The 13,779-nt window shown below is 34.2% G+C and overlaps 1 protein-coding gene across 1 annotated transcript; it reads right to left on the bottom strand.

The window, feature by feature from the left end:
* Window positions 1–11,460: 11,460 nt before the first annotated feature.
* Window positions 11,461–12,684, bottom strand: LOC148924190 (F-box protein At3g07870-like). The gene is made up of 2 exons (XM_089058457.1): window positions 11,815–12,684; window positions 11,461–11,757 (listed from the first exon to the last, which is right to left on the bottom strand). The coding sequence occupies exons 1-2, from the start codon at window positions 12,682–12,684 to the stop codon at window positions 11,461–11,463; spliced, it is 1,167 nt and encodes a 388-aa protein (XP_088914583.1).
* Window positions 12,685–13,779: the final 1,095 nt, after the last annotated feature.

The following is a 13,779-nucleotide window of genomic DNA, read 5'->3' on the forward strand; positions in this document are numbered from 1 at the left end:
ACTTGAAGAAAACTTAGAGAGAGTGGGGAGAGAATTTTCGAAATAATGGGGAGAAGTGGGGCGCCGGTTTTGATCTCTAGGGTTTGATCTCTCTCTTATATTTATAGAGTGCCAAATAATATCCAAAAATTAATTAAATAAAAGATTTGGAAGATTTGGTAGAGAATATGGGGGAAGTGGCGTTAAAGCCGTTGAGAAGTAAGAGGAATTCGAATTTTAGGCTTACATAAATAGCCTATGATTTAATTTGAATATTTCACGGAGCAGAATAATATATCACGGAGCAAGAATAAAATAAAATACTCCCCAAATTAAAAGGAGAAGTGGCGTTAATTTGCCTTCTTCAAAAGGGATTTATATTCAAATCCTAATTTAATTAGGATATGGCAAGATATGGTAGATATGCTAGGATATTTTAGCATATTTATATTTATTCATGGAATAGAATAAATAAGGGATCAATAAAATAATAAATAAAATCCCTTCCTCCACAAAATAGGGATTTTCGAAAATCTCTTAATTTCCAATCATGAGGGTCGAAAATTTAAGAAAGAATTTAGGAGTATTCGAACTTTGGATTTAATTTGGATAATTATCCCAAACAAATAATTAAATCCAAGAAAATAGGATTTCTCCAAATAATAATAATGGCCGAAAATTCCACATTATTTTAAATAATACTCCTATTTATTTCTCACTCATCCCTTAGGAAAATAAATAATTCCCCACAATTATATTTCTCCGCATCAAATATTCACATATTCAAATCAATCATCTCTTCACTTCCAATCTATTTTCTCCTCGCATTGACCTTTCAACGGTCACATCATTTTTCCACATCTTTGACTATTCAATAGCCACGTCAACATTTCAACAAGTTGACTATTCAACTCAATCAAAATTCACATACGCAATTAGGTCACATAGACACTATGCAATTAATCACTCATCAATCAATTCACATATCATAGCATTTACGGCATTTAATGCAAAAATTTTATAACCTAAAAATTAGGGTTTGAAAAAGTGGGGCGTTACACATTCATCATCCACTTTTCACATCAAATTATCTCTTATTCATACTTTTTCATACTAAATCATCTACATCTTCCTCTCTCACCCAAACTCTCTCTAAAAAATTCAAAAATGGATTTCACCAATCTCATTGCGGAAGCGGAGCGCGAAGAACAAGAATATTATAAAAATATCATGCCTCCTATGAAGCCTATGTCGCCGCCAATACCCCCGCCCCTCCTCCTCAACCAACTAGAGCAAAACGTCGCTACATCCCTCGTGATCGAGAGGGAGCCCATGAAAGGCTCGTTGCCGACTATTTTTCCGACCAGCCGCGGTATCCAGAAGATTACTTTCGGTGCCGTTTTCGCATGTCAAAACGGTTGTTTATGTGTATTGTCAACACATTGTCCACCCGCGTTGAATACTTTCATGAAGGTGCAGACGCAACCGGTCGGCAAAGTCTCACGGCATTGCAAAAGTGTACTTGTGCCATCCGACAACTTGCTACTGGGAAAACGGCTGACCTCTTCGACGAGTATTTGCATGTCGGTGAGTCAACTGGAATCCTATGCCTCAAGAGTTTTTGTGACGCCGTTCGTTCTGCTTTCGGCGAGGAATTCCTTCGAGCACCCACCACCGACGATTGTCAACGGTTGCTTCATCTTCACGAAACAGTCCACGGTTTTCCCGGTATGCTAGGCAGCATTGACTGCATGCATTGAAAGTGGAAGAATTTCCCGACTGCTTGGAGGGGGCAACACTTAAACGGCTACAAAGGTGGCGGCCCAACGCTTATCCTTGAAGCGGTCGCCGACTACCGCCTATGGATTTGGCATGCATATTTCGGTGTTGCCGGATCCAACAACGACTTGAACGTGCTATATTCTTCACCACTCTTCGATGATGTTTTGAATGGTGTAGCACCGGCGATCGACTTCACCGTCAACGGAAATGCATACCACATGGGTTACTATCTCGACGATGGTATCTACCCTAGGTGGTCGACTTTCGTGAAGTCGTTCAGCAATCCACAAGAGCCGAGACTGATTCTTTTTGCGCAGCGTCAAGAGTCTGCTCGGAGAGACGTCGAAAGAGCTTTTGGTGTCCTTCAAGGCCGATTCAACATTGTGAAGTCCCCTTCTCGGCTTTGGTACGTTAAGAATATCGCCGACATCATGTACACGTGCATTATCTTGCACAACATGATTATAGCTGACGAATGACCGATGACAAGTAACTTTTATGACGAGGATGAAGCCGGAAGCTCAACCGCGAGGTCTCCCCCACGTCGAGGTGTGCATACGACGGTGAACGAGAGGATGGAAAGAAGACACACAATGCGCGATACAAGAGCCCACACTGAGCTACAAAAAGATCTAATCAATCACATTTGGGCGAAATTCGGCAACGAGTAGTGTAATTTTTAATTTTTAGGATTTTATTTGTGTAATTTTTAATTTTTAAGATTTTAATTATGTAATTTTTAATTATTTTGTAATTTGTAATAGTATTTCGGATATTTTAATGCATTTTAATATTGTGGAAATGTTTTTATTTAAATTGAATAATAGAATGGTGGGACCCTTGAGCTTGTCCTTAGCTAAGAGCACGGCTCTTAGCTAAGAGCACGGATGGGGATGCTCTTAGACTCATTTTCTTTTTTAGCAAAAAGCATCTATCTTATTTTATTCTCCACCTACTTTTTTCTCTCTTCTCTCCCCTACTTTTTCCCTCTCTCATACTTTACTCTCTCCATTTTAACTATTTAAATATCACTTCCTTAAATCATGTGCCCAAAAGAAGTGAGTCTAATACTCCGGGACGGAGGGAGTAAAAGATATGCTTACATGTGTTATAAACTAACACTTTATAAATGTAGGGATGTCCATTTCAAATTGAACAGTTCAGTCCAATATCAGATTGTTGATCTGTTTATTGGTGTAGTGTTAACCAATTTGACGTCGCATCGAACAAAACTAAGTCTTTTTCATTACTAAACCAATAAATTTGAGCTTTCTATTGTTTTGTGAATCACTTTTTGTTGTTAACTACTAGTACTCCATATTTTTTGAATAGCAAAAACATAAGGTTTTTTCAACGATTTTTTCGATTTTATGTAATTGAACAAATAATTACTGATTGAGGTTGTGAATAGGAGGACTAACTATAGTTAAAATATTACTACATCAACTATTAGAGAAACTTCAAATCTTCTAGAAAAATATAAACTCTAGTTATTAATTAGTATAATTCATAGTTAAGTCTAAAGATGCCCACGGTTCCGGAACCGGCAGTTACGGTTCGGAATCGTCGGTTTCGGTTTTGCAAATTGTTGAACCGGAATCGATGCGCGAGTGTGTTTTGCGGTTACGGTTTCGGTTCCAAAACCGGTAGATACGGTTACAGTTCGGAACCGCTAGTTTTTCGGCAGTTTTTTACGGTTTCGAACTGCCGGTTTCCGGCAGTTTTTGGCGGTTTTGACTCGGTTTCACGGTTTTCCGGTGATTTTTCGCGGTTTCGGTCTGAAACCGCTCGAAACCGGCGGTTCTGGCACGGTTTCGGTTTCGGAATTTTGGAACCTGAACCGAACCACAATTCCAAAAGTGACGGTTCCGGTTCTATTTAAATCTCACGGTTCCGGTTCAGAACCAGAACCGCCGGTTACGATTTCGCGGTTAACCGCCCGAACCGAAAACCTTGGCATCTCTAGTTAAGTCGACATATGGAATCAAATATATTTGCATCTACCAATGCAAACTCTAGGTGAAATTCTAAGAGCGTCCGCAATGGAGGATGTCCTGACAGACGTCGGACTGCCTTGCGGGAAGTCCGCGCGGGACATTCGCCATTAGGCATGGGATGGGCGGATGCGGATGTCGGCTGCGGACACCTCTCATCCGCGGATGTCGCGACTTCCGCCATTGTGGTGCCACGACGGATGTCCCGGCGGACGTCATGATTTTTTATTTTTATTTTTTATAAAAAAACTCAATATATACGGCTCTTGTCGAAATTTTAAATTCTGTAATAAATTGTACATTTGTGAATTTGTGAATTTTTATTATTGTGGATGTCCGCTGAGATGTCCTTGGGGATGTCCGCCATTGTGCAGTGAGATGTTCTTATGACATGGCAGTGCAGTTGGAGGTCCTTATGACGTGGCAGGAAGTGTTTTTGGGAAGTTCGCCGGGAAGTCTGCCGGGACATCTGCTGTGACATCCCTAACCCGAAACGTGCATTATTTTGCATATTATCATATTGTCATGACATATTTTATTGTCGTTTATATTAAAGAGATATGAAGTGTGTCATAGAGAATATAGTTATTGTTATGACGACTCAATATAGTCGAATATATGGATAATTTTGATTTACGAAAATTGTTAAAATGGATGTGTATATTATTTTATTATATAAATTAGTATATTAAATGATTAATTTATGTGTGTGCATGTGTAATAATTCGTGGGCGTGTGCATGGAAGTATTTATTTTAAGCATGGAAAATAATCATAATGGTAGTGATTCTAAATAAATGTTATATTAATAAAGAAAGTATTGCTAGTATAATTGTACTACATGTACGTGTACACTTTTTAAAAGTGCCACTAATCTCTTGAGACATGTGTCAATTAGAGAAAAATATGTAGTTGATAAATGTTGATTTCTAAAATTATATAATATGTGTGCTTTTGTTGGAATTCGAATTTATTTATAGTAAGTGCATAAATCATAGGGGTTGGGGTGTGACAGTTTAGGTGGTATCAGAGCGGGGATAGAATCCCGCTGGGACATAGCATTCAGGCATATCATATGATACAGATTAGTTATAAGTTGCACATGCATTTGAATTATTATGAACATGTGTCACTGAGGAGAGAAGGGTCAGCCGTCCTGCATCATCAATTAATTGTAGAAACATCTCATATACATGTTGCATCATATGGGGATTACCCATGCTTTTAGAACAAAGAGTACATGGACCAATGATGTGGTAAAGAGGTAGAAAATTCAAAGAGCTCAGAAAAGTAGAAGCTGTTGATTTTATGGGACTAATCTGACTGAGGCTGGGTATAGTTAAAAGTGATAGAACCGGTGTTCAATCATATGAGTTGTATGTCAGAAGAAGGTTTTGATTATAGGATATCTATTCTTTGAAGCTATACTTACTCTTGGTGGGAAACAGTCCCACAAGCTATGATACAACCTCTGGTATTCTGGTATTCAGTTCAGACGATTTTTCTAGAGAACTCAATGCTAAATATATGCACAGAAGTGTATTGTGATAAGAAGCAGAGAAGGTTTTGTCTTTAATCAAGGAACTATGTTTGTTGATTATGAACTGACATTATTTCAATACACTCGGTTTTCTAGAGAACGTATTGCGAGTTAATTCAATTGAGCTGCCAGTGGATATTGATTCTCTTGTTCATACACAAGTTTTGATATTATTATGGGTATAGATTGGTTTTCACTTCATCGAACCAAGGTACCTTGTCAAGTAAAAGAAATGGTAATATGATCATTGAGACGGGATCAAGTGGTATTCTACGGTAATCAATGTATTGTTCCAGGTTTTCTTATATTATCTAGATCGGCTCGGCTTTTTGATTTATTGGAATTGCGGATTTATCTGGATTTTCATCTTATCAGGAGACATATTTCTCTATTGAGCACAGAATTTATTTTATTTCTACTTATCAACCGTTTTCACTAGAGTTTCAAGAATTTAAGAATCAGTTACAAGAGTTGTCTGGTAGGAGATTTATATGGCCCAGTGTTTCATCTTGGAGTGCACCAATATCATATTTGAAGAAGAAAGACTGCACATTGTGACATTATATATACTATTGGAAGTCGAATCGAGTGAAAATGAAGAATAAATATCTATTACCGAGAATAGAAGACTTATGTGATCAATTTCAAGGTATGCAACTCTTTTCGAGTACTGATTTTCGATCAAGATCTCATCAGTTGAAGATAGCTAAAGAGAATATTGCAGAGACACCATTTTGAACTCAGTACGAACATTATGAGTTTTGGTTATGCCTTTCGAATCAACTATTGCACCTACAATTATTTATGGTATTGATGAACAAATTCTCTCAACTATTCCTGGATCCACTAGTGATTATTTCTATTACTTACTATTATATTCATGAAGTACAGATGGGCATGTTAATTTTGCAGTCAGTATTACAAGTTCTGCGAGATGAACAGATTATTGCAAGGTTGAGTAAGGGTGAGTCTAGCTAGATCATATGGTATTGTTAGGACACGTGGTGTCAGGTCGTGGAATAGAATTGGAACTACAAAAGATTGAACTGGTTTTCAACTGGAAATGTTTCCCGATTATTATTCAATTGATAATAAGGTATAAGATATTATGTTATTTACAGTGATGCGATGAAACATGGATTTGGTTATCTTTTGACTTGATGGAAAGTTTATTGCTTATGCGTCGTAACAATCGCAAGTACAGGGAGTTTCTTATTCTGATCAAAATCTGTTATTAGCGACATTATTTTTCTTTGAAGATTTGGCATCATTATCTGTAGGAACGCTTATATGGTATTCTAGTATCTTATATATTGACAGAGATACGCAGTTTACTATCTCAGTCTTGATATGGTCTTTTTGTGGGTTTCACCTCTGAAAGGAGTCATGCGATTCGAGCAAAAAAGTAAGATGAGTCCTCGTTATATTGGGCTGTATGATATTATTTGGACGATTGTAGAAAAACTGACCAAGTTAGCACATTTCTCACCTATACGTTGGATTTCTTTGTTATATCACCTCTGAAAAGTACTCGAAAGATGCAGCACGATTATATGGTATTCTATCTTTTATGTCTAGCAGAGGTCCGCAATTTATTATCTATGGACATGATTATATTTTAGTAATGTTTTTCACCATCAGAAAGATGGTAAGTCAGAGACAAATGTTGGGAAGAAATGAATTTTGCGGACAAAATTCTTAAAGGGGGGAAGAATTGTGACATCCCTAACCCGAAACGTGCATTATTTTGCATATTATCATATTGTCATGACATATTTTATTGTCGTTTATATTAAAGAGATATGAAGTGTGTCATAGAGAATATATTTATTGTTATGACGACTCAATATAGTCGAATATATGGATAATTTTGATTTACAAAAATTGTTAAAATGGATGTGTATATTATTTTATTATATAAATTAGTATATTAAATGATTAATTTATGTGTGTGCATGTGTAATAATTCGTGGGCGTGTGCATGGAAGTATTTATTTTAAGCATGGAAAATAATCATAATGGTAGTGATTCTAAATAAATGTTATATTAATAAAGAAAGTATTGCTAGTATAATTGTACTGCATGTACGTGTACACTTTTTAAAAGTGCCACTAATCTCTTGAGACATGTGTCAATTAGAGAAAAATATGTAGTTGATAAATGTTGATTTCTAAAATTATATAATATGTGTGCTTTTGTTGGAATTCGAATTTATTTATAGTAAGTGCATAAATCATAGGGGTTGGGGTGTGACATCTGCACCATTGCGGATGCTTTGAATCTATATTGTTGCCGAAGGGACCATATCATATTAGGCCTGCTTATTCGGCCGGTTCTGGTTCTAGCCGGACCGGTTGACCGGTTAACTGGTTTTAAATTTTTATAAATCCTAGAATCGGAACCGGAATCGGAATCGATCGTCGGGTTCCGAACCGGAACCGATGTGTAATTTTCCGAATTTTTTAATTTTAAATAGTTCAATACTAAAAACATAATAATCCAAAATTTAGAAATATAACAAATAATACCTAAAAGTTCAAATAAATATACAAAAAGTACAAATCATCAATACAATAATACTCATATATGGATAAGAGTGATGCCATGTGTAGTAGGTCGAAGTATATTATGTTAGCAATTTTTTAATAAAAAAAATAGGAGTTCTAAACATTAGAATTTTTTTTAAAAAAATAAGTTTTAAAACTGAATTCAGTTTTCCCTTTTTTTGGCTCAACACATATTCAATGGAATTTCTAATACTAATTGATCTTGTTGTTACTTTCTGTTTATAACGGAACAGTTACTAAAGTATTCACAAACAGGTTATTATCACATGTTAAATGAATTGTTACATAAATATAAAGTTAAATTTCTATCAAATGAAATGATATTGTATTTGTATAAGTTCTTTTGGAAATTAAAAACATACTTATGATGTCTTATAGTTAGTTCATCGAAAATGGATTGGGGAAATAATTGTAGATTCAAAGTATCACGGTTTAAATATTTTAAATACTTCAGAAACAGAGCTCGCAAATTTTACACTGTTTAAATCTAAAAACCGTTCAATGTTTCATAGTATTATTTTACTATGAAATTAATTCAAAATTAATTCAATTAAATTAGATTTATTAGAATGTTAAATTATAAAAAAAATAAAATTGAACTATAATCCGGTTCTCGGTTAGGAACCGATCGGTTCCGATTCCGAACCGGAATCGGTTTTATTAAAAAAGTTGGGACCGGTACCGGAACCGGAATCAGAAAATCCAGTTCCGATTCCTCAATTAACCGGCTGTTCCGGTTAACCGAGAACCGGAGAACCGTTTAAGCACCCCTGCATCATATGTTAATTTATGATTAATTTTTTCGTACATATTCATTAATACGTAGTGTGAAGTGGAGCCAATTGGTATTTTACCTTATTTAGTTATTTATAACAATTTCCGTATAGGACTTTCTAGAGCACTTTAATTTGATTCCTCGTATAATTGTATTTTTATATATCACTGTAATAAAGGTCGTTGGAAAAATAATTTTACTGTCCTTACCATGCAAATTTGAAAATTATTGAAAAATATATTTTTTGTCTAGTCGCTACAATTACCTCGTACTATGTTTTCTTAAACATTGTTTGCTAGTATTATTTATTTGAGGTAGAGAGAGCACGTTCGGTTTTACTCATTTACAGAGATATAACTATATTGTTCATATATAAAACGTTTTTCTTGAATCCTCTAAAAAACGTTTAATAATATAAGAACAATTAGGTGATGCAATATGATTAATGTAATTTCACTACAAGGATGTTTATTTTAATTATTTCGTAAAGGACCACGCCCGTTGACTCGTAAGTAGTAAGCTCAATTATTTTTTGAAGTCCACAATTTAATAGTACTATGATTGCGGCCCACATCGTATATGATATGGTGACATATACTATTATTTAAATTTGAGTCACAAATTAAGGTAACATTTTAGTACTCAAATACTCCTTGTTAATGTGCATATATAACAAACTAATTTATTCCTGGCGTGGATAATATGAAAACCAACTTAAACAAACTAACCACACCCTTAATATAAAGAATCTAAGTATTAAAAACAAGAAAGTGATGCATTGATCGGGATTGAGTTATGTGTTGTTGAGTTAGAGTATGTTATGGCGCGATCTTTAAATTAAACTATTCAATTGGCTATAGATGTTATGGCGCGATCTTTAAATTAAACTATTCATTTGGCTATAGAAAAAATTAAACCAAAAACTTTTGAGTTGGGGGCTTTTCCTACAAAACAATGTTTAATAAAAATATTTAATTTAATAGTATCACACGACAAATTAAATGTGCGATTATTGCCTCCTCAAATAAATAAGACGGTACCCCTAATTTCAGTCGAGCATACACGCAAATGCAGGGCATGAACTCACATTAGAATGAATAGATTGTAATTTTCAATTAATATTTTCTTTGTACATGCTATAACTTATTCACATCTACCAATCCAAAACGTAAAATAATTAATGAGATGAAAAAAGATAAAGCTTTCAAGATTTGATTATAACATAGTTCAACTAATAAAAGTAGATTAAAACAAATCGTCAAGTAAATAATGGATAAGTCTTTGTTAGATGGGTTAACGAGTTATGAGTTGTCGAAACAGGTTTAGTTTTGATAAATAACATCAAAGAAAATCATTCCTTTTTATTCAACTTTTCATTAATTCAGTGCAGTGCGACATCCCCCAAAAACTTTATTTTGTATAGCATGAAGTAAAATCACATATCATCACAAAATATAACATTTATTTTGTATAGCATGAAGTAAAATCACTTTTTTATTATGTTAGAAGAAAATTAAACGCTTCGATAAACCAATTTCTAAAATTGATAAAATTGATACAAGCTAGTATAAATATTAGTAGTATTATGATAAATCAAGTGACTTGGAATATAATTGAACGGAATTACTATAAATTTAATCATTTATTAAAAATTATGAAAAAATTATAAAACCATTAACCTTTAGAATTTAATACTCCATGTTAGTAGTCCGTTTTCAGTTTCTTGGACTCGATTTAAACCGAATTATATAAGCATAACTTAAGATTCTACTTAATATATTAACATTCATAATTTTTATGCCCAACTATTTATGAAGACTATTACCGGGCTAAACCTACGTGCACATGAATTGTTTAGGTTCTAAAACGATACTTATTTTAATATTTAGCCCGAAATAAACTACATATGGGAAAATCATAAGCTTTATGACTAATAACTAATAAGCCAGATTTTCAAAAAGTGTAGAACAAATCAAATTTTTTTTATTTTTTATTATTTATTTGGCAATTTACCCTAATTTGAACTCTAATAAATTAACCAAATCAAACAAAGTGATATCACTTGAATGGCCTTGGTTCCATCCAACCATTTAACTATGGTCTATGAGTGCAAATATATTCTAATCTTTTACATATAGTAAAATTACATTATATTAAACGCAGTGGTATGTGGTCCATTGGCTTCTGAAGATGATATGTTAGCTCCTAACCGCCCATTGATAATGTTTATTTTGCCACTTTTTTTCTCCTTTTTCTTATATAAATACATAGAGTCTGGCTTAAGGCTAAAGAGTTTATTTGATACTTGGCATATAAGGTAGCATGAACATGTACAATTGTTTTTTCTTTATTTTTGCTAAAAATTATATTGGGATTTCAAAGGTTATATATAAATGTTCATAAGAAAATAACGATACAATTGAACACTAAAAGTAAGATTTACATTGCAACTTTTTCACCCATATTTTTTCGCATTTTCTAAAACACGTGCAATTTTAAACTATTAACGGAATTATAAATGGAGAAAATGAAAGGAACATGAAATAAAGAATGATGTGTAAATAATTTTTAAATTGATATCAATAGAAAGTTTTTGATGAAGGCATTCTAATTGTAAATAAAGATTTACAACAAAGATTAGAAATGTGTAAACTAAAATGAGAATGCAGAAGAATAAATATATAAACACATTACAGCCCCTATATGCACTAAATAAAGAAAAACTGCTTATTTAACTAAACAATGAATTAAAAATAGTTAAATAAATAAAAACAGTCAGCATAAGTAAATTACAAGTCTGTGAAGAGGATACAAAAAGTACAAACTAAAATGATTTTACATTCTTCATACCAAAGTGTCTTTCGAGTGAGAGAAAACTTGGAGTGAGGAGAATGGAATTAATATTAAAAGAATCATCATCCATTTTACCAAACAAACCAATATTTTTAAGACTTCTCCTCTCTTTAGAGTAGTATAGCAAGTGTTCCTCATTCCATAACATCAACATGTCTCCATTCTGGTACACATTGATAGGCAGAAGACGTTTGTGTAAACCATGACCATAATGAGGATGTTTGATGAGGACACATAATTCGGGTCCTTGCCTGATTTTGACACATACCTTGCACCAACTTTTCTCAACTAATTCATATTCCTTCTGCCTGATTTTGACACTTACCTTGCACCAACTTTTCTCAACTAATTCATATTCCTTCAGCAACCATATCACGTGATAATAGTCACTTTTAACTTCTGGTTTGTCATCACAAAAACACAGACAATCTCCTAAAGTACACAACATTCCCTGGTTAATGTTGTTTCTCTTGAGACATTCAATTGGTGGAGAGAAAGTGCTAAAACATTCTGTCTCAAGGTCAAAGCAGCAAATGAAAGGGGGCACCCGAAATTTAGAAACAAACCAATAGAGATTGCCACTAACAAATGCAGCAACGGAGCTGTGACAACAATCAAACGAGGGGATAACACCTTCAACGCGTCTCCATGAAGAACCTGATTCAAGAGTGTATACATGACATCCGTCGTAGGTAGGGTTGAGATAGACAACCTTATGTTGTCCGCTTATTCTGCTCACCCCAATTCCATAACAATCTTCTCGAGGGCGAGTAAGACGGCCACGGAGCTCAACAAATTCACGGGTGATAGGATTACATACATAAAGATGATCGCGAAAAGGATTTTTCAGAAGAAGCAAACCGTTGGAAGAACCTTGTATTGTTGATGCTTGGGGGAAATCAAACTTGGTGATTGGAATCGGCTTGCGTTTGGGCTTCTCTTCCAATTTGAAAACATTGAACCAATTTGAATTTGTAGACGGTATCGAGACCACTAGGGCAGGGGAGGATTTAGAAAGATGGGACTTGTTAAAATAGTGAGTCTCAATGAGATTGAGCCACGGTTTGCAAACACATTTGCAAGTTGCAATATCTTCAAGAGGAAGTCTCAATAGGATATCGGTGAGGATCTCTGATGGTAGGTATTTGAAGAAATCTTGCTTTATTCTTCGACGGATTGAGTCTTTGGAGATCATATTCTAACTTTGAACCTAAAGAATAAACTAGTATACACGTAAGCCTAGATTACGAAAAACTAACAAAGTCTTGTAATACTAAAAATATCCAAGACTATATATAGATATAGCATGCCACAGATTACACGACAAAAAAATATATATTTATATATATATAAAAAAAAAAGCATGAGTTTAATTTTCCATGATTTCGAATTGGAACACTAAACATATGAAATTGTTTATGGAACTTTACCGTGATTAAACAGTATGTCTACACACCACTTCTCTCTAGCAAATTTGACTTTGTCCTATGGAATTGGTGTCCTATTTATAAGATTTATTACTTGCCTTATACTCATGAAATAGGATTTCGTCCAATTTAATTAAGTTAATTTTATTTTAAAATTAATATTTCTTACAAAAAAGAGATTGGGAGTGGGGTGACTAAAAAACCTTTATACCTAATTTAAATAACTATTTAAGGTTTTCTATAATTCAAAACCAGAGACCAGAATCCATTGTTATAAAAATTGGATCTTGGATATAAATTTTTTTATACAATTAATATTTCTCACAAAAATAACCTAAAAAACCAAGACAGATTGGGAGTGGGTTTACTATAGAGTTGTCAGCTGGGCTGGCCAGACCCAGCTTGGCCCAGGCCCGGCCCAGCCCATCAGTGAAACAAAGCGGGCCTGGGCTAGACTCAACGGTTGAGATGGGCTCTAATTGAGCCATTTTGTAAACTCAGGCCCAGGATCATCTGAAATCTAGCACAGGCCCAGGCCCAGGACCATCTGAAACCTAGCACAGGCCCAGGCCCATCAAAGGCCCACCTTCTATAATTAGTTTTTTTAATGTAATTAGATGATTAATCACTAATAATAATATATTTATCTATTTATGCATGTCATCTTGTGTACGAAACATGTTAATTTTGTCTATATATATCATTCCAATATTTTGGATGACTCCGAATGATTCAAACAATAATAGTTTAATATCAACATAAGTTTCCAACTAAATCATGAATGAAACATTCAATCTTGATTACATCTATTTTTTTTTAATAATTTTCTTTTATCAAAGATGTAAAAAAGATGATTCTGAAGT

Source organism: Salvia hispanica, chromosome 5 (assembly GCF_029641045.1).
Source record: "Salvia hispanica isolate PSC_SH4W2 chromosome 5, Shi_PSC_v1, whole genome shotgun sequence".
Lineage (NCBI taxonomy): Eukaryota > Viridiplantae > Streptophyta > Magnoliopsida > Lamiales > Lamiaceae > Salvia > Salvia hispanica.